This window comes from Microtus oregoni, unplaced genomic scaffold (genome assembly GCF_018167655.1).
Source record: "Microtus oregoni isolate MIOR12 unplaced genomic scaffold, Mior012 000018F_ref0000195, whole genome shotgun sequence".
Taxonomy (NCBI): Eukaryota; Metazoa; Chordata; class Mammalia; order Rodentia; family Cricetidae; genus Microtus; species Microtus oregoni.
Genome location: NW_024543077.1, coordinates 2217796 through 2242120, shown reverse-complemented (window position 1 = coordinate 2242120; position 24325 = coordinate 2217796). Strand labels below are relative to the sequence as shown.

The 24325-nt window shown below is 55.2% G+C and overlaps 1 protein-coding gene across 2 annotated transcripts; it reads right to left on the bottom strand.

Annotated features, from left to right (window-relative positions):
• Window positions 1–6187: 6187 nt before the first annotated feature.
• Window positions 6188–23926, bottom strand: LOC121459039 (protein Wnt-11). 2 transcript variants are annotated; one of them, XM_041668534.1, is made up of 6 exons: window positions 23753–23926; window positions 19987–20169; window positions 13468–13703; window positions 11799–12076; window positions 9099–9391; window positions 6188–6856 (listed from the first exon to the last, which is right to left on the bottom strand). In XM_041668534.1, the coding sequence occupies exons 2-6, from the start codon at window positions 20067–20069 to the stop codon at window positions 6682–6684; spliced, it is 1065 nt and encodes a 354-aa protein (XP_041524468.1). In that variant the 5' UTR covers window positions 20070–20169; window positions 23753–23926; the 3' UTR covers window positions 6188–6681. The 2 variants fall into 2 exon arrangements, with proteins under 2 accessions (XP_041524468.1, XP_041524469.1); XM_041668535.1 differs by lacking the exons at window positions 13468–13703; window positions 19987–20169; window positions 23753–23926 and having other exon boundaries at window positions 11963–12052.
• Between the last annotated feature and the right edge of the window lie 399 nt (window positions 23927–24325).

Sequence of the window (24325 nt, the reverse complement as noted above, 5' to 3'; positions counted from 1 at the left end):
TGTAAAAGACCCTGAACCCCAAGGTGTGTCTTCTAGGATCCTAGAAGGCCCCAAGGCCTTCTCCAAGCAGGCCCCAGCCACTTTGGGTGAAAAGAACCTAGTTTCTATCCTCCATGATCTAGGTTGAGGGGCAGTTAGGCCTAAAGGGGAGGGTGTTTTCCCTCCTTAGGGTTTCACTCTTGAACTAATCAGAGCCCTCGCTCAGCTGGTGGCAAGCACACAAAGAGGCTCATCCCAGAGCCTCCACACTTCCTCCCACAGGCCAGGGCTTCTGGGTAGCACTGGGCAGTCCTAGCCTTCAGCTGGTAGCCAGGGCCTCCCACCAGGGGAGGAGGCTGTCTTCCTTTCTCCTGAGTCCCCCTTCCAGCCCAGGGAAAACATGTCTCCCCTGGTATTTATTTCTAAGCTCAGCATTTGGAGACCAGGCTCGGACAGCCGGTGTCCAGAGCCAAGAACCACAGGCTCACTAGAGTGCAGGGGCCTGGGAACGGCTGGCTCACCCATGGAGGTGATGTTGCCTCTCTCCGCCCCCCTCGTCAAGTGTCAGAGTGATTTATGGGCAGATGCTGAGGCTAAAGAAAATAGGCCGTCTTAGGGAGCGACCCCTCCTCCTGGGTGCTAACTTGCCACAGGCCCAGGAGAAAGGGAGAGGTCCCCTACTGGGTGACCTTGGCCGGGTCCCTTCCCTCTTTGGGCCTCTGCTGCCTTTGAAATGGGTCTGGAAATCGGGCCCAGACCACAGAATTGCCACTAGATCAAAAGAGAAGTTAGATGCCAGGTGCTCAGAGCCTGGCACAAAGCAGCCTGCACTATGCCCTTGTTAGGAAATCCCCCAGGTGTGCCCTGTTCAACTGCAGCCCGCCCACTCAACTGCAGCCCGCCTACTGACGAGGGCGTCCCCCTGCCTCAGCTCCCTGTGAGCTACCACGAACCCAGAACCACTCTATACCAATTCTGCCCAAACGCTGTCTCCCGGGAAGCCTACTTCATCTTCTATCAGTCAGCGTTCCGGGCCACCCCGAGCTGCTTTTATCAAACCTCTTTGGCCACCTGTTAACGTGCGCGCGTGCACACTGCGAGCCTTCCAGATTTGCTTGCTCTGCCGGTCCCCAAACCGGAGGGGAGGGGCCTGGGGATGAGAGGGCTTGCCTCGATTGCCAGGAATCTTCCGTGCAGTGCCCGGAAAAGGGAAAAGGGGGAAGCTGTAAGACAGCCCGGAGCGAGGGACCTCATCCAGTGTGGCACCCAGATAGGTGGTTAGAGTCGGCCAGGTGGAGTGCGGCCACTACCCAGGCCAGGCATGGCTGGAGATGTGGGCCAGCCAGACCCACCAGGAGCAGATAGAGAGGGCCTGAAAGAGGCCAGTGTAGCTACGCCTAGTATACCGCACAAACAGGAAAAAGACAGACTGAAAAAAATACCAAACAGCCACTCTAACACGGTTAAAGACTAAGAGAAGTTTGGTTGAGTTTTTTTGCTATTGTTAATTTTTGAGACAGGGCCTCATGTAGCCCAGGCTGGCTTCACAGGCCCTGTGTGGTCAAGGATAGTCCCCTGCATCAACTTCCTGAGGGCAGGAAGGTGTGTGCGTCCTGACTGGCTTGCTGATAATATAAAAGAAAGGCCTACGAGAAAACCCTAACACGGGCGCCTGGAAGTCGATGGAAAATTGTCAGTGTCAAATTCTAAGACTGACTTATCTCATGGCTCCTTGGTTTCTCAGGCAGAGGGGAGAGGAAGCAAGGAGCTGTGTGAGTTGGGCACTTTTCTAATCTCCTTTGTGCTGACCCCCAGAGTCCTGGCTTCCCATATAGAACAGCCTACCGTGTGGGCCTTTCAGAGCCAGGGCACCTCAGAATACGGTGGTCCCATGAACTATACCCCTGTGCATCTGAGCTAATTATTATTATTTGAGGGAGATGAAAAGACATCCTTAACTGAGAGGCATTACAGAGGATGGCATTTGGGCACCTAACAGTATGTGATTGGGCCCTGGGACACAGCACAGGAGACCAGACACAGATCTCTGTGCTATGACTCTTGGTACAGGGCCTGATAGGTGCTACTGGGCCAGGATCTGAGCCTTGCTTCTTTCTGCATAGACTAAATATTTGGGCTGCCCATACCCTAGCTGGCCATCACCCTGGCCGGGTGCTGGATGGGGAAGAGGAAGTCCTGCCTCCCTGAGGCCACTACAGAGGGTGTTGCGATTGATGGCATCTGACCTTGCTCTGCCACAAGCCCAGCAGAGGTCCTGAGGCAGCCATTACCCTCTGGTTCCATTTCCTCATCTGTAGAATGGAGTTGGAAGCAGAAGGACTGGGCAGGCCTCCCAAGATGTCATCCTGCTCTTTCTATTGACTCTGTCTTCTGGGGACACTTGCTGCACAGCTGACCTCCAGTGAGTAACATTGAGGGGATGCCCCAGGAAGTGTTACAGGAGGACCAGGCTCACGTGAAAGTACCCAGATGCTGGCTAGGCACATTTTCCCTCTTCCCTCCATAATAAAAACCAAGCCACTGTGGCAAGGGCTATCGCAGGGAATGGACCTCCAGCACCCAAAGGACAGGGAGTCACAAGACCAATGGGTGGGGCTTTCCAAAGAGTCCAGAACTCAGATCCTGGCTCCATGACCCCAAACTGTCACTCAAGGCTTCGTCTCTGGCTTGCTCACCCGAACTCTTGGCTTCTTCCCTCAATTCAGAGGCGGGATGTGGGATGTGGCAGTCCTCATTTTACATATAAGGGAACTGAGTCACAGAAAGTGACAGAGGTCATCCAGACATGATAGGGCAGAACTGAGTCTGTGCCTGGCTCTGAGAGCCTTGTTTCTGCAGTGATGGGTTGACCGGTAAGCCACCAGCTTGGGTAGTGCCTAGGACACAGAGGGTGCCCTGGAAGAGGTAATTATGGGGCACCGTCACTGTGGGGTCCCACCGTCACTGTGGGGACCCACCGTCACTGTGGGGTCCCAGTTCCAATGAAGGTGACTCTGTCAGGGCATCCATATCCCTAGATATCAGGTGATAAGATTTGGAAAGTTTGTCTATAGACAGGAATTTGGGGAGGGGAGTTGTTTAATCTATTGTTTGTTACTAGGTGTATATATGTGTGCACTTGTTCAGATGTACATACATGATACATGTACATATGTTGACACACCACAGCACGTGTGTGGAGGTGATAGGACAATTCTTGCCAGTTCTCTCTCCTTCCACCCTTATGTGAGCTCTGGAAGTCAAACTGAGGTTTCTGGTTCTGTACAGCAAGGATGTTTGCCTGCTGAAGCATCTCACTGGCCTTGCTTTGGCCTTTTGAGATAAAATCTTACTATGATGCTATGCTCAGACTCAATCTTCATCCCTCTACCTCCCAAGTTTTTGGATTACCAGCCTGTGTCACCATGCCTGGCTGTGGGTATAATTCTTCTAGAACCTTCCAGTCACACCTCCTTTGGGAGCTTCTCCTAGAACATATGTCCTGTTTTAAGTGTCCAGGCCCCAGATACTGAGTCCCAGGGCAGAGGATGGTAGACTCCAATCTCTACTTCTGCTTCAATCCCTCAATGGCCCTGGTCCCCAGAGGAGACCTCACTGCCCACACTCACCAAGAGCATTGGAGACTGAAGCCTGGGGACAAAGTGGCAAGGCTTGGCAGGATTGAACCTCCCTTGACCAGGACCAGAGGGATTCTGGTGGAGAAGGGGTCTCCGGCCTCTCATCTATAAACTGCCCTTCAAAGGAGAGGCCTGGAAGTCTCCAAACCACCAGGTAAACAGCATCAGGGAGGCAACATACATCCAGTCTGGAAAGAACTCCAGCCTCTGCCCTGACTCTCACTGGTGTCCTCTGGCCTGGAGTGGGTCTGGGAGACTCTAGTGGGTGAGATGGTATCCTCAGAGTTCAATCGGTCACTGTCCACGGTCCAAGGAGCACAGGGGCCCTGAGGTGTGTATTACAGGAGACCCTCATAGAGATGAGACAACCTGGAAATGGAGTCTGGGCTCAAGACTCATCACGGGTAAGGCAGAGACTCCATCTTAATGTAGTTAGCAAATGCCAGCTGTCACAGAGCTGGAGTCTCCATAAACATGAAGCCCTCAAGCCTGTCTCCTGAAGAGACCTTCACTTACTATCCAGGTGTTCCCTGGTCCACGCCTGCCCCGTGTCCTCCTGGCTACAGCGACGTGGGCCTTGTTGGCGCAGCCATGCTGATATCCTCATTGGTAAGTTCTGGGGTTAATGCATGGGGTCTGCATGAGGTGGCTGCCTGCTTGGGCTAGGTGGATTGACTGGCCCTGGAGTGAGGAGAGGGCTTGGGGCAGGAGGCGTGAGTGAGGCTGGCACAAGACAAACTGTGTGCCCCTGGTGGAGAAAGTGAGAATCAGCACCCCTATGTCCTGGCTGGTTCCAAGAAGAGGCCCAGAGTCAATGAGAAGCCCCCTGACTGTGAATCTAGGAATGGGGAGGAAACCTTCAAGTTCACAGACTCTGCTGTCTGCAGCCTGTGCCTCCCAGCCTGCCCCTTGCTCTTCAGTCCCCCTGAGCCCAGCACACTCTTAGGGAGGCGGAGGCAGTGGGGACATAAAATAAACATTTGGGGCTTAATGTCCCCTGTGCATCGGACCACAGGCCCCTCCCCATAGGCTTCCTGGATGTGGACAAGCCCCTTTCCCCTGCTCGTCTTCCCTCAGTCACCCCCAACTTTAACCCTGAGGCCTAGGCAGATGAGGCAATGGAGATCTAGGGACTGAAAAGGAGAGAGCATCCTTCACTGCCACCAGCCTGGAGAGAGGATCCTGATTTAGTCATGTGAGCAAGGGGACCGGCTGAAAGTAGGATTCTGCCTGCAATCATCTCTGCAGGTGGGTGGTGGCCTGGGGGACAGTCAGGGACAGCCCAGTAGTAGTCCATTTGGAGAAAGCCTGGCAGTAAAGCCAGACATCCAAACTGCTCAGTCCTGGATTGTTCTCTCCCTCCCATATGACACCAAGCCCCGCTCAGCAGTCTGAATCCTGACTTTGCCGCTGGTATACCATGATCTTAAATCGCATTATTTTTTCCTTTATGAGCCTGATTGCTCATAATAAAACAGAGGTGGTGGACCCTATGCCATGGAATAGTTATGAAAACTGAAGACAACAGCTGCAGAAACCCATAGAGGGCCAGAGGTTGCCTGGAGTCACAACACAAGAGGGTAAGCAGGATGCTGGGTGAAGCCAGATCTCTTTGTGCAACATCTGGCTTCTCTTGGGTCTGGACTCCTGTCCGGAGCCTGGTCTGTGTCCGCTGGTCTGTGGCAGAACACAGCAGCGATGTTTGGGGCTGGGCCGGGCCCCACATGGTGTGGTTGCTTTGGCCTGAGCCACCTCTCCACAGGGCCTTATCTGTCCATTCTCTCCTTTCCCACAAAGTAATCTTTCTCTCTCTTGGAAAGTTCCTGTTTCCTCCCCGCCGTCTTGTCTCTCCCCAGGCCTGTCTCCGGAGACTCCAGCCAGCCTCCCACACAGGTCCAAGCTGTTCAGCACAGGGGTTCAGAGTCTACAATGACCACCCCCTGACTCAGGATGGTACAAACAGGCTATCCAGAGCATGATGGAAGGTTTTACTCCCAAACCTACAGGTACAGAGTTCTATATCTTTGAACACAGTAAACTCCAGGGCTGTTGCAACCCAAATGAAGCCCTACCCCCTGCTGAGTGGATCCAGCAGGATTCAACCCCAAGCCTGGGGTAAGGAGCCCTTCGGGATCCAGTGATCTGCCTCCTTCTTGGTTGCTTAACTCCTAGCCACTATCTGAGGACCCACCGAAAACCCACCAGGGCTACCTCGCTAAGGTCCCAGCTTCCCAGGGTGGCTTTTCTTGCAGCCAGCTTAATGGGTCTAAAAGCAAGGCCAATGGCCGTGCTGTGGTATTAAGAATGTCCCTGAGGAATAAAGACACTGCCAACTGGGTTTATGTTTCAAGACGTCTGTCCTCACCCTTGACCAACAGATCACAGACAGGGAAATAGGCCAGGACCAGGTCCGGGGACCGGGTGGAGTTGAGACATCAATGGGAGGCCGCCTTGTCTAGAAACTGGAGAGTCCCCCCGCCAGACCAGGAGCTAGAGACTTGGGGTGCAGGCTGGGGCTTGCTGAGCATTCATTGCACACAGTTGTTTAAAATATAATCATCATATATACATATATATATATATATTATATATAACATATAAAGAGGAATTGAAGTGAGCCACCCCAAAGAAAAAGCTATATTTTATAAATATTTCTGTAACTCCCGCATCCCAAAGGAGAGGGGAAAGAAAAATAAAAATTTACAACCCAGTTAGTGGTTCCATGTGGTGGGCACAGGGTCCCAAAGAACATTCTGGGAGGCTGGTCTTTCTGGCCTTGAAAGGTCAAACGCACACAGTCCTACCCATCCCTGCCCTGGCTTCTTGGAGCAGCCTGGAAGGCAACATGTGGGCACTCGGGCCCCAAGCTGCCAGGTTATTTTTAATCCTATCGGTTTCCTTTGATGTCCCGGCCCTCCCAGGGCGACCAGGTCTCCTGTTCCCGGTGGCTTCCAAGTGGAGTCCCAGCACAAGCCTCCTCCCACGCCTGGCATCTGGGATCGGCAGGGAAGTCCACGGGGTCTCCAGGCCCTTCAGTGGGTCCACAGGGGCGGAGCGCGCAGCCTCACTTGCAGACGTAGCGCTCCACCGTGCGCTCACACCTGCGGCAGGTGACAAAGCAGCACCAGTGGTACTTGCAGTGACACCGCTCCACCACGCGGTCCGTGTAGGGGTTGTAGCCGCGCCCACAGCACATGAGGTCGCAGCTGTCACTGCCGTTGGAGGTTTTGTTGCACTGCCTGGGGGTGGGAATGAGAGGTTAGTGAGCACCCGTCACCACCAGCATCTGCCTCTCCCTGCCAAGCAGCCTGCACCCTCGCCATTGTGGCTGGCCCAGCCCCGCAAGAAGGAGGATCAATCTGGGGGGAAACCGAGGCTTTCCTCCTCCCCTAACTTCCCTGTGTTTACAATAAGCTCTGATGGAATTGTTGCTATCTACCAAACTGCCTACCTACCTACCTACCTACCTATTGAGAAAGAGTCCCTCACTGAAACCAGAGCTCAGGCATTCACTTGGCAAGACTGGCCAGTGAGTTCCGGGGCACCTTCCTATCCCTGCCCCCACCTCGTCGTTAGGGTTCTAGATTTATGCCATCACACAGGTGGTGGGGATATAAACTCAGATCCTCATCTGTGGCAGGCGAGGGGATGTTCAAGAGAGGGTTTCTCTATGTGACAGCCCTGGCTGTCTGCCTGGAACCAGTTCTGTAGACTGACTAGGCTGGCCTCAAACTCACAGAGATCAGCCTGTCTCTCCTCCCAAGTGCTGGGATTAAAGGCGTGCGCCACCACCGCGAGGCTGATCCTCAAACTTACAAGGCAGGTAGGTGCCTTACCAACCGCACCTCCACCCCAGACCCCCCCCCCTTTATAATTAATCTTTAATTAAGCTGTAACGGAGGTGAGTGTCATTTTCACAATCAAAAAACTCAGGAGACATTCTGCAACACTGAAAACAGCCCAGGAGGCCCCTGGGCCTGGACACTTGGGTCTGCTGAGTGCAGGCATGCAGGTGTCCAAGGGAGCCCGCAGTGACACCTCCCAGAGGCATTCCGCATCCTTCTGTTTGTGGAGCAGATGCAATGCATAACAGCAGCTGCTCTCACTGCAATGAGGGACAAGAAAAGTTCTCTCCCTTAACACCGGTGCCAAGGCCGCTGCTCAGCCTCCTCCCCTAAGCTATGGCGGGAGGTGGGGAGCCAGGAAGGTCTCCCTGCTGCCATCTGCCTGCCTGATAAAGGGACAGCTATTCAGGTGAACTGTCCCTTGGGCGAGCACTGAGGAGGGACTGTGTCTGAGGGATACAGTTGGGGACAGAGCAGCAGAGCACTGGGGAGACAGGGCGCTAACCCACAACCTATGGGGAGAGTCTTCTGCGATTCTCTGCTCACTCCATGTCCTCTAGGGCCCTGTGCCCAGCCCCTGTGTGTTACAGATTCAACTCCCCTTCTCAGCCGCTCACACCCACCCTGCCGCTTCAAAGCCAACTCGCGTTCCTTCCTGTCTCTTTTGCCTGACCCACTCCACCTCCACTCTGCCCACCCCCTCAATCTGGCCTCCAGATGGGAGCCTGGGCCTCTTCCTCACAGAGCCCCGGCCCGTGGGGACAGAGCCCTAAACCAGCCCTCCCCTCTCACAGGCAAGACCGTGGGCTGCGGAGGAAGCAGAAGCTGGCCGGGCACCAACAATGTGCCAGACACGTTCCCAGACACCCGCTCTCTGCTCCGTATTTCCCTAACCTTGTGAGCACCAGCTTCATGGAATGCTATGAGCGGCTCCTTAATAAAAGAGTTCCCCGGCCGTGTACCTCTGGGAAACTCGGTTTAATCAAATCCTTAGCTGAGGCTCCCTCAAGCCTTGGGGATGACCAGAGAGCTGCCCAGGTGCATCTGATCACAGAACTTTCTTCCCTAGGTTTCCAGGAACTCTCTTTGCCAAAGCAGCCACCTAGTTCCTTAACAGCCCCACCCAGCACACATTAGGTCATGGGCCCCTTCCTTGTCTTTCCTGTCTCCCTATCCAGAGCCAGGGTTGGGCCAGCTATGGGGACCTCAGGCCCAGCCTATGTAGTCCCCAGGGGACATGGGAGGACTGGAGTCGGGGGACAGCACATCGGCTCTGCTTTGGGTACTTCCTCGCTGCCTTAGGTTGGATGCTGCCTGCATCTCTCCTTGTGCCTCTTAGTTCCTCCTTTGTCCAATGAGCAGGAGGGGCATTTATCCCTCACCTGTCCCTGTGACATCTCCTGAGCTCCTGTTTCATGTTGGGCAGCTCTTCCTAGTCCCTGTCATACGGTACCACTGCTGTTACTTCCCATCTAGGGAGAGGGTGGGGCCATCAGCCTCTATCCCTGAATCTCCTCAGTCTCCCTGAAACCTCCTCCCCACACTGGGCAAGGACTCCACTCTCCAATTGCTGAGTCACCACTGTGCTCGGGCCCAGCCCTGAGTAAGGCGTGTGTAGGGGTGGCAGTGCACCTACCTGTCTTGGGTCCCGTGGGATCCCACCTTCTCATTCTTCATACAGAAGTCAGGGGAGCTCTGTAGATACACCAGTTCTGAGTCCTTCACGGGCCTGATGTCCAGGTCCTTGGGCACTAGGTGCTTGCGGGTGCCCATAGGCCGGTGCACCACCTTCGTGGCCGACAGGTAGCGGGTCTTGAGGTCAGCAGCCACATCCCGCAGTTCTTGCAGCCCCTTCCAACAGGTACGGATGGAGCAGGAGCCAGACACCCCATGACACTTACACTTGGTTTCCAGGGAGGCACGCAGAGCCTGCGGACAGGCAGGGTGTCGGCAGGATAGTCAGAACCCCTCCCTGGCCTGTCAGGGCTCTGGCCCCCCCACCTCATGACTGGGGGATTTTGGGGGTTCATGTCCCACTGGATCCTCAAGGGATGGAGCATTTGGCACTAAAGTCGGGGGGTGGGGGTCATGCTTCCACTCCAGGGCAGCTAAGAGGGGCATTTGCAGATACACACTCAGCACAAATGTCCTAACACAGCTGCCACAGCCCATCCGGGAGACCCACTCTTTGCCCTGCCCTAAACAGGAAGGCGCGAATACGCTACGTCTGACCCCCAAGTTTGCAGTTAGAAGATTGCGGGGCTGGGATTTGAACCTGCATCTGACAGTGATTCCAAAAGCTGACTTTCAATTGTTCTACGCCTTCTCTCTCCCACAAACCAGGACTTACTAGAGGCTTGCCTGAAGAGCAAAGAGAGCAAGAAGGAAGGCAGCTGGGGGAAGGATGGGGAGACAGGAAGGCGACAGTATGGGGGTGCACCTCTTTCTGGACCCACCCACGGCTGCCGGGTGACCCTCTGCCGTCACCCAGCCTCTCTGCTCTTAAGTCTGAAGCTGGCAGGAGGCTGCTCCCTGGTTGAGTGTGGTAAGGGTTAAATGAGCTGTACCAAGGGGTGTGTGGGTTATAACAGTTTAAATCAATATTGGCTCTGAACATGCAGTTTAAATCAGAGCTGTGGGGGAAACTGGAAACCCCTGGGCCAGGCCTGTAGGCAGGATCCAGCCCTGGTCTGAGAAATGACTCTTCCCCCCAAGTCTTCCCTGGGCCTCATTTTCCTGTTGGTGTCTGAGGGTCAGAGGTCAAACACCTTCTAAGGACCTTTCTGTTCAGCTCTTCAAACCCCTGCTTACAGGACACTTCCCTCTCCCTTGTCCTGTAAGGGTCATAGGTCACCTGTATTCACACCCTGCATCACGTGGCTGAGGAAACTGAGGTGAAGATTGGCTTGGCCTTGCTCCAGTCCCTCAGTCAGTGAGTTGGTTGGGGAGCTAGGCAAAGTGTCAGGGATCATCCTTATCATGACAACAGGAAATGGGGACTGAGGAAGCATACTAGTTATAAAATCTGGAACTTGCTAGACGCCTAGGAGGGAGAAGAAGGAGACACAGGCACCAGGGACAGAGCGCTGAAGCTCGATTCCTTGAATCCGGTCTGGAAGGTGTGGACACTCAGGGGCAGGTGCTAAATTGCCTGGTCCTGATGTCATTTAATTCTCACACAGCCCTGGACTACAGGGAACAGCATTCGCCTTTAGCAGGTGGCTCCAAGAACAGGCCTGATGTGTCCTGAGATGGAAACTAAGTATTTAGTTGGGGGGGGGGGGCAACCCAGCTGGAGGCTGAGGTCACCATAGTGATAGTCACCATCTTTGGAGCTAGGTAAAAGCTCTCTGGGTTCCCACAATGGGGCCAGTCCCAGGGCGGGGAGGTGGGAACTCCTGGCTAGTGTGATCTGACTTCAGTTTTCCCAGACCGTCCAAGGACAGCCTGGACATTCAAGAGTCACCAGGGACAGGTGAAGGTGGGTGGGTTTGCACAGATTCCACTTCCTCAGGCCACGTGTTCCTGGCTGAGCCACCAGGGCTAAACCATTTGAGAGATTCCTTCTGCTACATAGTACACTCTTCCTGGGGCCTTCTCCTATCAGTGAGAAAGGAACAACAGAACTTTTGGGGGTTGTTCTGGGATCCCAGGAGGGAAAGAATAGAACAGGGAGTGCATGTTCACACCACGGATTGGTGCCAAGTTTATCATTCCGAAGTAAAGGTGATTGCCACGGACCCTGACGACCTGAGCTGGATCCCTAGGACCAGTGGGAGAGAACCAACTCCCCCAAGCTGTACTGTCACTTGCACATGCATATCCATACATGTAAAAGTTTAATTTGGTTCATTCATTCCCACACTCGCCCAGCCTTTTGGGTAGCAAGCAAGAAACAGGGAGACACTGGGAGCAGATTCTGGGGAACCCATTCTCTCAAGGCAGCATGAAATCCCCCTCCCATTACAAAGAGGGGGTGTAGTGTAAAGTCTGTGGTCCAGCCCCCTCCCTGTCCTCAGGGAAGGCTGAGGAACTTACAGGAGGACCCACCCTGTCGTGGCTTTCTAGCTGGGAAGGAACAAGGCCAGAGAGGAAGCAAGTCACCCTTCAGGAAGTCAGGGCCAGCGCCAAGGGCAGAACTCAGAAGTCTGGGCTCCCAGCTCATTGTTCCCTCTGCTTGGAGCACCCCAGAGAGGAGAAGGGGCAGGCAAGCCCAAGCTCTAGAGAGGGGAGAGTGGCAGGGTCCCAGCCCATTCCCTCTCCCACACCCTCATGGGGCCCACCATGGGGGCCAGTGGCCCAGGCACACCCTCTGGGGCGGGTGGGGGGTGGTTACCTGTCTCCCCACTTCACTGTTGTGTAGACGCATCAGTTTATTGGCTTGGGATCCCGTTTTTTTCACCTTCATAGGAGCATCGGAAAACTTGGCCCCCATGAGGAGCCCGTAGCTGAGGTTGTCCGCACATCCTCCCCAGCGGTTCCCGGGCCCGGGTGGCTCACCTGGGACAGGGCCGCAGGAGCAGCCGGGCAGGTCGCCAGAGGTGCAGGCCCGGGCGATGGTGTGGCTGATGGTGGCGGCCGACAGGGCATACACGAAGGCTGACTCCCGGGTACCTGTGAGAGAGGTGAGGGTTAGAGGGGCTGGAGGTCAGGAGGAGGCCAGACCTTGGCCTGAGGTCATCTTACTCCACCCATACAGTGGGCAGCACAGAGGGACCCAGCTGTCCCCAGAGCAGTGCAGAGAAGGACTTGCAAGGGCTACCAGTCTGCTAGTCACAGGGTGCTTTACATAAGCAAGAACCTCAGCCCCCTGAGCCCTGGTGGGAATTCAGGACTAAGAGCCGATTTAGAAACCCATTCTTTGTGAGAGAATCTCACTGCTAAGATGAGACCATCCTGGTCATGTGTCCTTAGAGCAGGAGGGAACTGGGGGTACACAGACACGGATGGGGGGCACCATATGACATGTGAGCTGGTTGTCACAGCTGTAGGTCAAGGTACTGCAGAATACCCACAGCCACCTGGAGCTTCCCGGGACCCAGGGAGACAGCATAGCCCTGCAGAGAACTCATTCACAGACTTGGGGCTTCTGGAACAATGTAACAGTATGTAGCCCAGGCTGCCTTGGGGCTAGCTTATTGCCACAGTCTCTCAAGTGCAGGATTACAGTCTGGGCCCTACTCACAGCTGGGAGACAGGACATTTCCATTGTTTGAAGGCAGCCCGTATGCAGGACAAGGACACTGGGACAGAGCCCCAGGAATGAGCATAGAGCTACTGGGGTCCCACTCCATTCCAGGCCGTCCTGGCCCCACATCTGAATCCTGGCCCTGTCTCATAACTAGCAGTTACCACCCCTACAGAACCTCAGTTGCTAACTGTAGAGCCCACCTGACAAGCCTTCCCTGGTGTTCCGACATCTTGGGGTGTGGGGGACTGACTGCCATCTGCCATCTGAGACCCCGTGATGCCTGGACCCCGTGGTTGTGTGGGGTATGCACTCAGCCTGTGTGCACTCAGGTTCCCTCCCGGAAGCCTGCTTCAAAGCTATTTGCTGCTGCCTGGACTACTTCGTGCATCACAGCAGTTCCCGCCAATCAGGTTTGCCTAGGTCCACCTGCCTGCCCAGGGGCGGGCTTTCCACCAGTCTCCTTATATTGACTTGGCTTTCAGTACAGCAGGGAGCCACCTTGGTGGGTCTAAGGCAATATCCTTCCTTCATCCATGCATTACAGCACACGTGTGTCCCGAAGCGTTATTCGGGCCAATGTATGTGCTGATATAGTCACTCATTAATATTTATCCATTCCCCAGTTCGTGCCTGAAACCCGTATCTATGAATGACTCATCCGCTCAAGCGTCCGCCCAGCCGTGGCTTATCCATCTGTGTAACCATCCATCTTGTCGCTCATCCGTCCACCCATGAATCCACGCACCTATCCAAACACACAGAGCTTCCGCAGGGATCCTCCCGCCACAGCAGCACGGCGCCCCACAGCCCATACCTCTCTCCAGGTCAAGCAGGTAGTTGGGGGCGAGCTCGATGGAGGAGCAGTTCCAGCGCATGTCGGCGAAGGCCCTGCGGCAGGCCTTCATGGCCTCCCGCGCCGCGTGCACGATGGTACGCATGAGCTCCAGGTTGCTGCGGCAGAGCTGCACCTGCGCAGACACCAGGCCCTCCAGCTGCTTGCAGTGTTGCGTCTGGTTGAGCGCGAGGGCTGCTGGCGTCTTGGACAGTGCTCTGCATACCCCGAAAACCACCAAATGGAAGAAAGACAGGGTGTGAGGGGCGTTTGGTCCGCAGGTCAGTCCTCCCCTTGAACAGACTCAGAATCATTTTTGCCAAGAGTAACGTGGCAGAGCAACGGTTTGCCTGCCCTGGCCCAACCACCTGCCGTTTGGGCATGACACTATCTCTCTCTGGGCCTTACACCCTAATCCTAACACAGAATCACATCCTTTATCCTGCCTGAATCGTATAATTGTCTTAGGAATAGATGCATCTGCAGTCTGCAAAACATTTCCAGCCACTGCCTCAGACCTCCTGGCCATGAGTTACTAAGCTCCTTCCATTCACTCAGCACCGGTAGCTGTGTGCCAGAACCAGGGCTGGAGTCTCGTAATAATTACACGTGCTATTAGTTAGACCCTTACGCTATTGCACACTGTGCGTTAAGAGCTTTACACCATTACTGCGTGCGATTCTACCACCATTGATCACCGTTGTAAAGTCCTCACCCGTGCAAAGGATTGCCCTTCAACAACTCAAGGACACTGACGTTTATGGCGATCCAGAATTTAGAAAATTCAATACCTAGTCCAGACAGTCAAGGATCACTGGTCCCCTCTGGTCTTCGGGAACATTTAGTCTAAGGGCCCATCAGCAATGACGCAGAAAGGCCCCAGATGCCCCAGCTCCTAGAAGGCCTAGGGAAAGGCATAAGCTTGAGAGGCCCTACTGTGTGACTTGGGCAAATCACCTAAGCTCTCTGGGCCTCACGGCCCTCAGCTGCAGTAACGATCATTTCTACTTCAAAAGAAAACAGGGAGGCTTAAATAAGATAATGTGCTCATGTCAGGCATAGCGACACATGCCTGTGATCCTAGACTTCAAACCTCAGCTCATTGCCAAGGGGAGTGAAGAGACTGGATTTCCTCCATGTTGGCAGATGAGAGGGTACTGCTCTTCCTTTCTGAACAGGCACAAAATCCTGGCGAAGGCCGAATGAGGTAATTTTTGATAAGTTGGTTTCTTTCTGCCTGTCTGCCACCCACCATATAACTCCCCCACCCCCACCCCATACAGACACAGAATATAGACACAGGAAGTAGACCCCTGAGGGCAGAAGGCCTGGCCTGGCATTTGTGGTTAGGATGCCTTACCTAGCCTAAGATCAGAGGTGAGTGTCCTAAGCCATGTCCTTCCCTTTGACCCTGGCCCACACCAGTCCAAACCATCGAGAGGGAATAATGGTTTCCTGGCCTAAGCAGATCCATTTTGGCCCAAGTGGGCTCAGACTGTAGAGGCAAATGGTCCCTGTGTGGATCGGCCTCTCCTGGGCACACTGCAGCAGCTCTCCACAGCCCAGGAGTCCAGCTTTCCCAACCTGGCCAGCAAGGCTTGCCTGCATCTTAACAAGCTGTCAGGGCCTGGGTGGGTATGACCCACAACTCCATTCTCCCTGCTCGCTTGCTGGGTCTTCTGTGTTTTCTATGGTTGAAATGGAAGGTTTCCACGGGCCAGGGGCACACAGCCCATGCAAGCAACATGACTGTCTTCTTGGCTTTACCCTAGGCTCACCTAAAAGTAGGGTGCCGGCCAAGAAATGGGGTGCTGATGGAGCCCTTCCTGCTGAGCAGTGCAGGCAGCTCCTCAGGACTGAAGCTACTCTCAGGCCCAGTGCCCAGTGCTCCCCAGTACCTGGGGCTAACTAGTGGGGGAATCTGGGGGACTCTGCTTCCCTAGCTCCCCCTTCCCTCTGAAGTCCCCAGACATTTGCTTACCCCATGCTAGGCTAACAGTATTTTATCTGTGAGGGTACCTCCTAGAGGGCTAACTCAGCAGGATACTTTGAAACTCTTTCCAGGGGGCAGGTAGAGTGTAGCCAGACCACTGTTGGGGACAGAGGGACATGGGCATCCATGGGACCCCCAGGAGCAGCTGGCACAGTGATACACCTACTGCTCCACCCCCAAGCATTGCAAGGTCTTCCCAGGAATCCGCTGATTAGCGGTAATGACCTGGGTAAGTGAGCCCCCTTGGGGAGGCAATCAGGACTAAGGCAGAGGCGGGGGAGCCACCGTGGACAGCTCGCAGGCAGGTCTGGTTCAGAGTAACCCTAATTGGAAACATTTCAGTTTATCTGCAGTGGGGAGGTGGGGGGAGAGGATGCAGGAGGGGACAAGAGGGAACTGAGAGTTCACTGGGGAGTCTATGCCATGGGTTGGGAGGGACTTCTCTCATTCAGGAGTTAGGGTTCTCTGGCTTCAAGTTCTGGCTAGGTTACTTATTAACTATGTGACCCAGGCGAGTCATTGCCAGTGTCCAGCCTCAGTTGCCCAGTTTATAATATTCAGGGCTCATAGTTCTGTGGGTGAGGGCGTTTTCCAGGGATACAGCTGGGAAGCTCCTTGCGAGCCACAGTCTAAGGCCTGACATCAAAAACTTCACTCAGAAAATGGGGAGACCCTGGTCAAGGATACGACCTGCCTCAGGGTCCTCAGAGTTAGCCAGAGAAAGTAGTCCTTTGGTTATATTTCTGTGGACCCTGCTGACCCCAGGAAGGTGGGAGAGCCTATTCCCTAAACCTATTTAACCCACATGCTACCAGGCTTTGGGCTGTCCTGGACCACATCCCAGTCTGTTAACCATGAAGCAGGAAAAAAATCTAGGCCAACTAAGCAAGGTCAGCCCTTCTCGGTGCTTCTATCTGGCTCCCGGGGATGGCCTTGAGAAGCTTTTCCCTTGGTGACGTGTTGGAACTCCTCTGTGATGTGCTAGGTCTAAGAACCAGAGTTTTTTAGGATTCCTGGTTAGGTTGAGGTTGAAGTTACCAGGGAATACAGGCCTGGCTTCCTCCTAGAAATTTAGGAGCTTAGTGGCTTGATGAACAAGGCCAGCTCCTTTCCTATGTTTCACAGATGGGTCAAGGGCATTGGATGAAGAGCAGGAAGCCTATAAGCTAGAGATCCAATCCTGCCTTGCAGAGGCCCCTGCTCCACCCCGTATTCACTGGACCGTCCTCCCTTAAGGAGGGCCCTGACTGGTTGCCGTGCTCAGATACTTACTAACCAGAGTGGAAAGGAGCTTCCAAGGACTGCCAACCCATAGGAGAGAGAGCTTAACTTGTCCACTTCAGTGTGCAACAACAGAGGCAGAGCCCAGCTAGAAGTTAGACCCCACAGACCCCAAGCCAGGACTCCAACAGCCCACGTCAGAGCTGAGGAGCCGAGGCACAGAGAGGCTGAAGTCTTGCCCAAGGTCTGCCTGACAGAAGGGATTCCAAGGCTGGCACTCTCTACCCCACTTCATAGCAGCTGCGTGCCTTCTAGAGCCTCTTCAGGCTCTTCTTAGAGAGGACCCGCCCTTGCTGAGTAGCAGGTTCAGTGCAGTCAGCTGCTCTGAGGACAGCCTCCAAGGGCCCCCAGCTGGCCCGGGGTCTTTCCTCCCCTCCTCCCCGAGAGGGGGCGAAAGGCTCACACCTGCTCCCCCCCCCACACACACACACTGAACTCACCATGATTTGCCCCTCCTCTGGCTTTGGGTAGTGCCCTCCCTCAAGGCTCTCAGTGTGTCTCTAGGCAGTCAGGTTCTGACCCTGCTCCCCTTTCCCCCATACCACCTGTTTATGCCGTCCATCCCAGAAGCCCACCAGGTGGGTACCTCAGGTCACTGAGCCACATCTGGTTTCAGTTCCTGGTCAAATGTCCCTTTCATCTCCAAGTCACTTTCCAAGCCCAAGCACATGGTCCCCAGGACAGCTGGCCCTTGGAGTCCCCACCCCCACTGCACAGCCCTGAGACTTCCTTCTACCAACAGCCCAACTCAAAGCCCTGCTCTGCTCCTCATCCGCTATGAAACTGTTTAAGAACCTCCAAGGGCCGGGGTGGTGGTGGCGCATGCCTTTAATTCCAGCACTCAGGAGGCAGAGGCAGGCGGATCTCTTTGAATCTGAGGCCAGGCTAGTCTACAAGAGCTAGTTCCAGGACAGGCTCCAAAGCTACAGAGAAACCCTGTCTCGAAAAACCAAACAAACAAAAAGAACCTCGAAGGTCTTCCTCTCCTGCTCAGGGAAACTGAACACACAGCACAGGTTGGGAGATGGAAACCAATTGTGGGTTTGTGGAAAACAGCACGCAGCACACAGCAAGACTGCATCTGTGTGAACAATTGTTGATGACTACTATTTCCCTGAGGGGGAGAATCCTGGGTCTCACAGGCCCTTGTATATATATATATATATATATATATATATATATATATATATATAATTTTAAGACAGAGTCTCCATTGCTCAGGCTGACTTTGAACTCATCTGTAGCCCAGGTAGGTGTTGAATCTGTGATCCTCCTGCCTCAGCTTCTTCAGTAGCCGAGACTACTGGTCTGTGCCACCCAGCCTTAAGCTTCTCTTCTCCTCCCAAGTCCTTCCTTCCCTATCTTCCAGCTCCAGCAATTATCAACCATTATCAAAGTTTAGCCTCCTGAGCCCTCTGCCCGGGTTCTGATCTCACCGTCACGGAGAATCAGCACGTGACCCTTGTGGCAGTTACTTAGCCTCTCCAGCCCTTCACCTCCTTATTGAGAACCAACTCCTCTTAAGGAGTGCTAACAAATCCTACAGAGGTCCACAGCTCTCAGAGAAGTGACAGGACCATTGCCTGCAAGGCACTGTGTCCCCCACCCCACCCCAGCAAGAAGGGTCAGAGGATGCTCCTGCCTCTGTCCATGCTCTCCTCCTGGGACACCTGCTTCAGCTTCCATCGCTGCCCATCTAGTCCTCCCTGGGGGCACGTCTTGAAGGCAGACACTGAGCTGTCCCCTTGTGTCAGGGCTTAGACTATGGGGTGGAGCTAAGCTGCGTGTGCTCCCAGTCAACCATCCATCCCACTCAGCGTGCACCAGCTTGGGACTGAATGTGTCACAGGCATCCTAGAACCTCAGTATTCTCTTTGTAGGACAGGGAAAGAGGGACAAGAGCAGTGGCCCCAGGGCACTGCTTTATGAGCAAAATGAGTCACCCAGGTCTGGTTCTCAGCCATGAAGTAAGACCCTTGCACCTTTCAGCAAATGCCTTTCTATTCTCCCTCACCTCCTGGTCTGAAAAACAGTGGTGGTGCTCTTGCTGACTTGTGTCCTGCCTGGGGCAAGAATGAGCAAGGGTGCCCAAGAGCAGCAGGAGCAGGTGGGAGGAGACCCACAGGCCAGACCACCTCTCCTGAAAACCAGAAGACATGAGAATGGGATTCCTCTTGAATTATTTAATCAATAACTCAGCACGAGAAAGGGTTGGACTGGTGACCTCAAGACTGTTTTCCCAAAGGTCCAGTGTCCTCTCTTTCAGCTAATCCATGGACTCTCTTCAGGAGCCATAATCCACCCTTCGTTTTTTTCTGCAGACTCCCTACACATGACTCAAGCAAGGGGAGCCTTAACACATCCATCCATTCTAGACTCTCCCCACCCTGGCACTGTCCTCTGGGAGTCTCCTCCACACCACCCACTTCCGCGCCTGAAAGTGGCAAGCCATGGGAAATCTCTGTAACCCACATGGGTAACCCAAGCAGGAAGCCCCCCTTCTGAACTCCCAAGCCCCCACTCCTAAAGCGCTTGGAAAGTTATTTACAGTCGGGGTTTATCTCTCCCAGCCCAGGGGCAGCTCTTTCGGGAAGGGACTGCTTTTCCCTCAACCCCACTCTTTCTCCGCTGCCTCTAGCAGGCACCACAGGAGAAGCAGCCGCTTCACAGGGAAACCAAGGGGGAAATTGCCTCCAGCGACCATTAATCCCGACAGGACACCCCGCGCGTGTGCTCACAGCCTCCCGCGGTTCAGGAGCTCCCCAGGGAGCCTCCTATCTGACACCAGAGAGCCAGTGCTAACTACCCTGGCGGACGTGTACACCGAGGCCCCAGGAGGTAGAGCTGGAATGACACTTCCCCCCAAGGTCGCCCAGGTGGAGGGGTCAAAAGTGTCTTTGCAGACTTTTCAGGGGGCTGACGATCCTGGGCTGCCCCTTGTGTTCTGCACTGTGCACCCCCTCTGGATTGTGCCCCTTGGAGAGAATCTTTCCGAAATCCCTTTCTGGCCTTTGCGCAAGCCTGGGCTGGATGAGAAAATTCCCTCATTCACTTCACAAGCCCAGAGAGAGTAAGAACAGTATTCCATAAAGGAGGTGGCCGAAGCTTAAGAATCAGTGGTCCCCGACATCCAAGCCAACTTGGCCTCGCAGATTTTGGTGCGCTCACCCAGCCTCTCCAGCCACTCTCCCCATGGCCCATTGGAGTGAAGGCAGGGTCCTACTTACAGCCACTTGATGCCATAGCACACGCCAGTGTGGAGCGCCAGGGCGAAGAGCAGAGCCTCGCAGACCTGCGGCCGCGCCTTCATCGTCGCGCGCGCCCGGCGCTCTCGGGGATCGCACCCTGCGGGAGCCGCTGCGAAGTCTGCCGTCTGCAGGCCACCACTGCCGGTCCTGCGCGCACGCCGCCTGCAGTCGGGAAGAGCGGGGCGGCGGGTTAAGGCGGTGCGCTGGCGGGGAGGCGTTTTATTCAAATTACAAAGGAGGGGTCGGGCCGGGGAGGCCGAGCGAAGCAGGCGTCCGCTCCCGCCCCGCGCCGCCCGAGACCCGCCGGCGTCAGGCTCGGATTAGGTGAGAACGGAGCGCGGCCGAGGGCGTGTCTCCCAGGCCGGATCCAGGGCTATACCTCCCAGGAAGGTATAGCCCTGGTGCCGCAGAACGGAGGTGCTGGGGGAGACCCAGAAGAGAACCTGGAGAGGACCACAAGCCGCAGGCGACACCCACCCAAGACGCACACAGACAAACTGACGGAAGAGACCCCGCAAAAAGAGGAACGAGGATGCAGGGCCACGGCAGCTGATTCGGGAAGGGATTTATGCTATTAGAATCCACAATATTGATAATTAGTTATTTGCAGCTTTAGTGGTTCTATGTTTCATCCCGAGTTTCCCTTTTGCAGAGAAGTCTCCTAGTGTGATCGCCTTTGCTCCTCCCAGTCCTGGGATCAGTATTATCACCCCCTCCATCTCAATCGAGGAAACCGGAGTCCAGAGATGGGAAAACGACTCGTTGGTGCTGGACTGTTCAGCTCTCGTCTACCTGTGCCTCGCAGGTCAGGTTAGGGAGAAAACAGAAGATTTGTCTTCTCTTGGCACCTACTTTTCAGTATGGGAAAGGGAAATTGGAAAAATGGAACGGTGGTGGATGCCCTTTACACACTGAAGAGGCTGAAGCTCCCCTTCGGACATCCCACTTGAGCGGACTAGGTAGTAGCTCCAGAGCTCCTTAGCTGAGCAGGGAAGCTCCAGGCCTGCAAGAGGTTGCTTGGGACCGCCAGGCGGCGAGCTAGAACCGCGGAGGAGAAGCTACCCCGCCCGCTTGCAGACTGCGAAGCTGCTTTCTGAGGCTTGCCCTCCTCATCATTCTCACCTCATTAACTCCCTTCCCGGCTTCTCCCAAATTTACCAACACCTGGCCTTCGCCCCGAATATGCACAGCCCCTCTCCCCTTCCAAGGAGCAAAGACAAAGGGATTCCTCCCTAAAGGGTCCACGGAGTCTGAAGAAGGAGGTGCCAGATTTGGGGGAGGTGCTGGCGGGGAGGTCGCTGGAACAGGGAAGAGCGGTTCTCATCTGGCTCTCTGAGCTTGGGCAAACCCTCAACCACCCCAGCCTTAGTTTTTCCTTTTATAAAAACAAAGAACGGGATTTCAGCTTCCTGATCTTCGTCTATTCTCTCTCTGCCTGTGTCCACTATAACGCATACCTGTGTAGCCTGTGCACATGTATGTGTTTTGTACATGTGTGAACGAGCGCGCGCGCGCGCGCGCGCACACACACACACACACACACACTGGGATTTGAGACGTCGTAGTTTTCTGGGGCCTTCTGGCAGAATCAAGAGGAATCCAAGTAGAAAACCTTGAAATACTTTCCCTCTCCCGTCCTCCACAGAGTTCCCCAGGTCCGAAGTGCTTGGCACAAACGAGTCTAGGCTGGGATCTCAGGGGAATTTTTGCTACAGTCCGACTCCTCCTCCCATCTCTTCGGTATCCAAATCTTTCCCTCACTATTGAAAGTTTACACACTTCCCCAAACCAGAAAAGTATCTTCAGGATCGCAGCGGAGCGGGGGGAGGGGGCGGTTCAAAACCCCAGTCGTTGTCTCTTTGTTCCCTCCGTAAATGTGGGATCGCAGAAGGCGCCCAGAATTCCTGAGTGGGAAGCGAAGGGCAAGGGCTGGTCTCAGAAGGAAGCTCAAGGACTTACAGCGGGGAATCAGTATCCAGCTCAACTAACTCCCCTAGACCCTGATCGCACAGCAGACAGGTACCCAGGCCTCCAGCTACTCCCTGCTCTTCCCAGCAGTTCCAGCGGCCCTAGACTTCCTCCGCCACTACAGCGCTTTGCTGAGGAAGCACTTTTGGGCCTGGGCCTCTGGGTCCTGACATTATTCTTGTCCTTCCTAAGAAGGTCCAGCCCAGCAATGCGAGCCTCTGGGTCACCGTCTCAGCTTGCGCCCTGAGGGTCAAAGCGCATTCTTGGGGAGTCCCCGGCCCGCCAGGGGGCGCTAGCCTGGGTTCGAAGAAAGATCTGCCCCGGCCTCACACAGTGGGACTTCGGGCATGTCCCCTCCTTTTCCTGGGTTCTAATGTTCCCGTCTTGGATGAAGTGCAGAGGGACTTCCCTCTTGGCCCTGGTTATCTCATAAGACTTGTTTTGGTTAGCCCTGAAACAGACTACGCAACCTCTTACTTCAGCCTGGGCTCCTAGCCTGCGTTGGGGACAGTCTCGTAAAGGGCCCGCGGAAAACAGCGGTGCTTATAGATAAAGAGAGAGTAATCCTTTCTTTTTCTTCTTGGACAAAAAGTCCAAGCTACTTAGCTTGCAGCAGTCGGAGGAATGAGTCTTCCGGGGTTGTGCAAACGCTGGACCCCAAAGGCACTTTAGCCCTGGCCGCCAACAGGTGGTCCTAAGGCTTGGAGCGGTTGAAAGCTCTAGAAATTCCACTTTAGGTAGCCTCCCCGCTTGACCTAACCGGCGAGGATTTGCCAAACCTTTCCCAACCCCAATGTGCCATAATGGCCCAGGATTTGGTGCTGTGCGCCGGGACAATCTCCGCACCAGTATAACGCTCAAGCGGGCCGCTCCGGAAGCCTGGCCGCGAAGCTCTAAAAACGGAAAGGGTTAGACAGGGACTACGAGCCACAGCTTCAAGGTTACCTGCGTGGCTGCGTGAGACCCGGCTTTAATCTCAGCCGAGATTCTGTCAGGATCCTCTATGTTGCGCAAGGTCACCGCGGAGACGCGGTGTTTGGAAAGTAGAAAAGGGAGAGCGTGGAACTCTTGCCACCCGCTGGTGCCGGATCCTGCGTTCCCAAAGACCGTGAGGGACATGGAGGCACCTCAGTGCCACGGGTGGAAGATATGGGGCTGGTGGAACTCAGCCAGATGTTCGGAGCGGGAGCGGCTCCAGATGTGACGCGGAACTGGGGCAGGACTCTCCTCACTACCCCCCAACCTGGAGCTTAGGTCGGTAAACAAAGTCACCCCACCCCTTCCCAGCTGCCTCTAGGTGCCCTTCTTACCACCCGGAGAGCCCCACCTCCGGCACTGGTGGGAGCTGTGGACTTCTCGGTCTTTTGTCGTCCCCCCCCCCCCCCCCGCCTCCTCACACACACCCTCTGTCGCAGTATCCAAATCCCCCACCCCCGGGATGGCTCGGGCGTGACCTCATCAACCCGCAGACTGAGAGGGAGGGGACCGAGTCCTGGGATGGGGGACAAATCGAAAGAGCTGGGGGAAAACTGAAGGAACCGTGCAACCGACCCATCCGGTGACCCTCCTAGTCCCCTGGTCCCCGAGTCATTCCATCAAGCTGTGCTCCGCCAAGCGGAGTTACTCGGAACGCTGCAAGGAGAGAGGTGAGGAAAAGAGCAATGAAGGCCACTTTGGTTTGCTTCCCCAGGAGTAGATGCCCAATAGGGAGGTCTCTTGCGTTCAGTCGACCCTCTCTCCCTACCCTAGCGGGTCCCAGTCCACAGCCCCTGCTCACCTTCGGGGTACTCTCGTGGCGCTCCTGGCCGCCCTTGGGAACTGGGAAAGCGGCCTCGGCCTGCGGGAGCGGCGAGCACAGTCTCTGCCAGACGCCGCACAGCAGGGCGCAAGGGATCCTGGCACTTGGGCGCTGAAGCCGGCTGCTCTCGGCTACGCTCGTCTCTCGGGCCTGCGCTCACGGATCTACGGAACTCTCCCCTCTGCTTGCACGATCTGCGGCGCCCGCCAGCCCAAGCGCTTTATAAGGCGCGGACCGCCGCTTTGATCCGCCCACGTCAGCGCTCCGAATCCCCACCCGGTGGCTCGCGCGGGGCGGGGGCGGGGTCCATATGACGCCTCGGACCCGCGGCGCCCGCCCGGCGCTCCGGGACACTTCGCACCCTATTGCAGTATGGAAGGGAACTTGCTCTCCACAGGCAGAGTTGAAAGCGTGCCTGCTGTGTGCCAGCGGAGCGCCGGGGCGCGCAGGAGGCCCACCTCGAAAGCTTGAAATAACCAGCTAAGATCCTAAACCAGCCAGAGGGTCTATCTTGGGTCACAGTGCGGAGCCCGGTGTCTCAAAGCGCTCTTA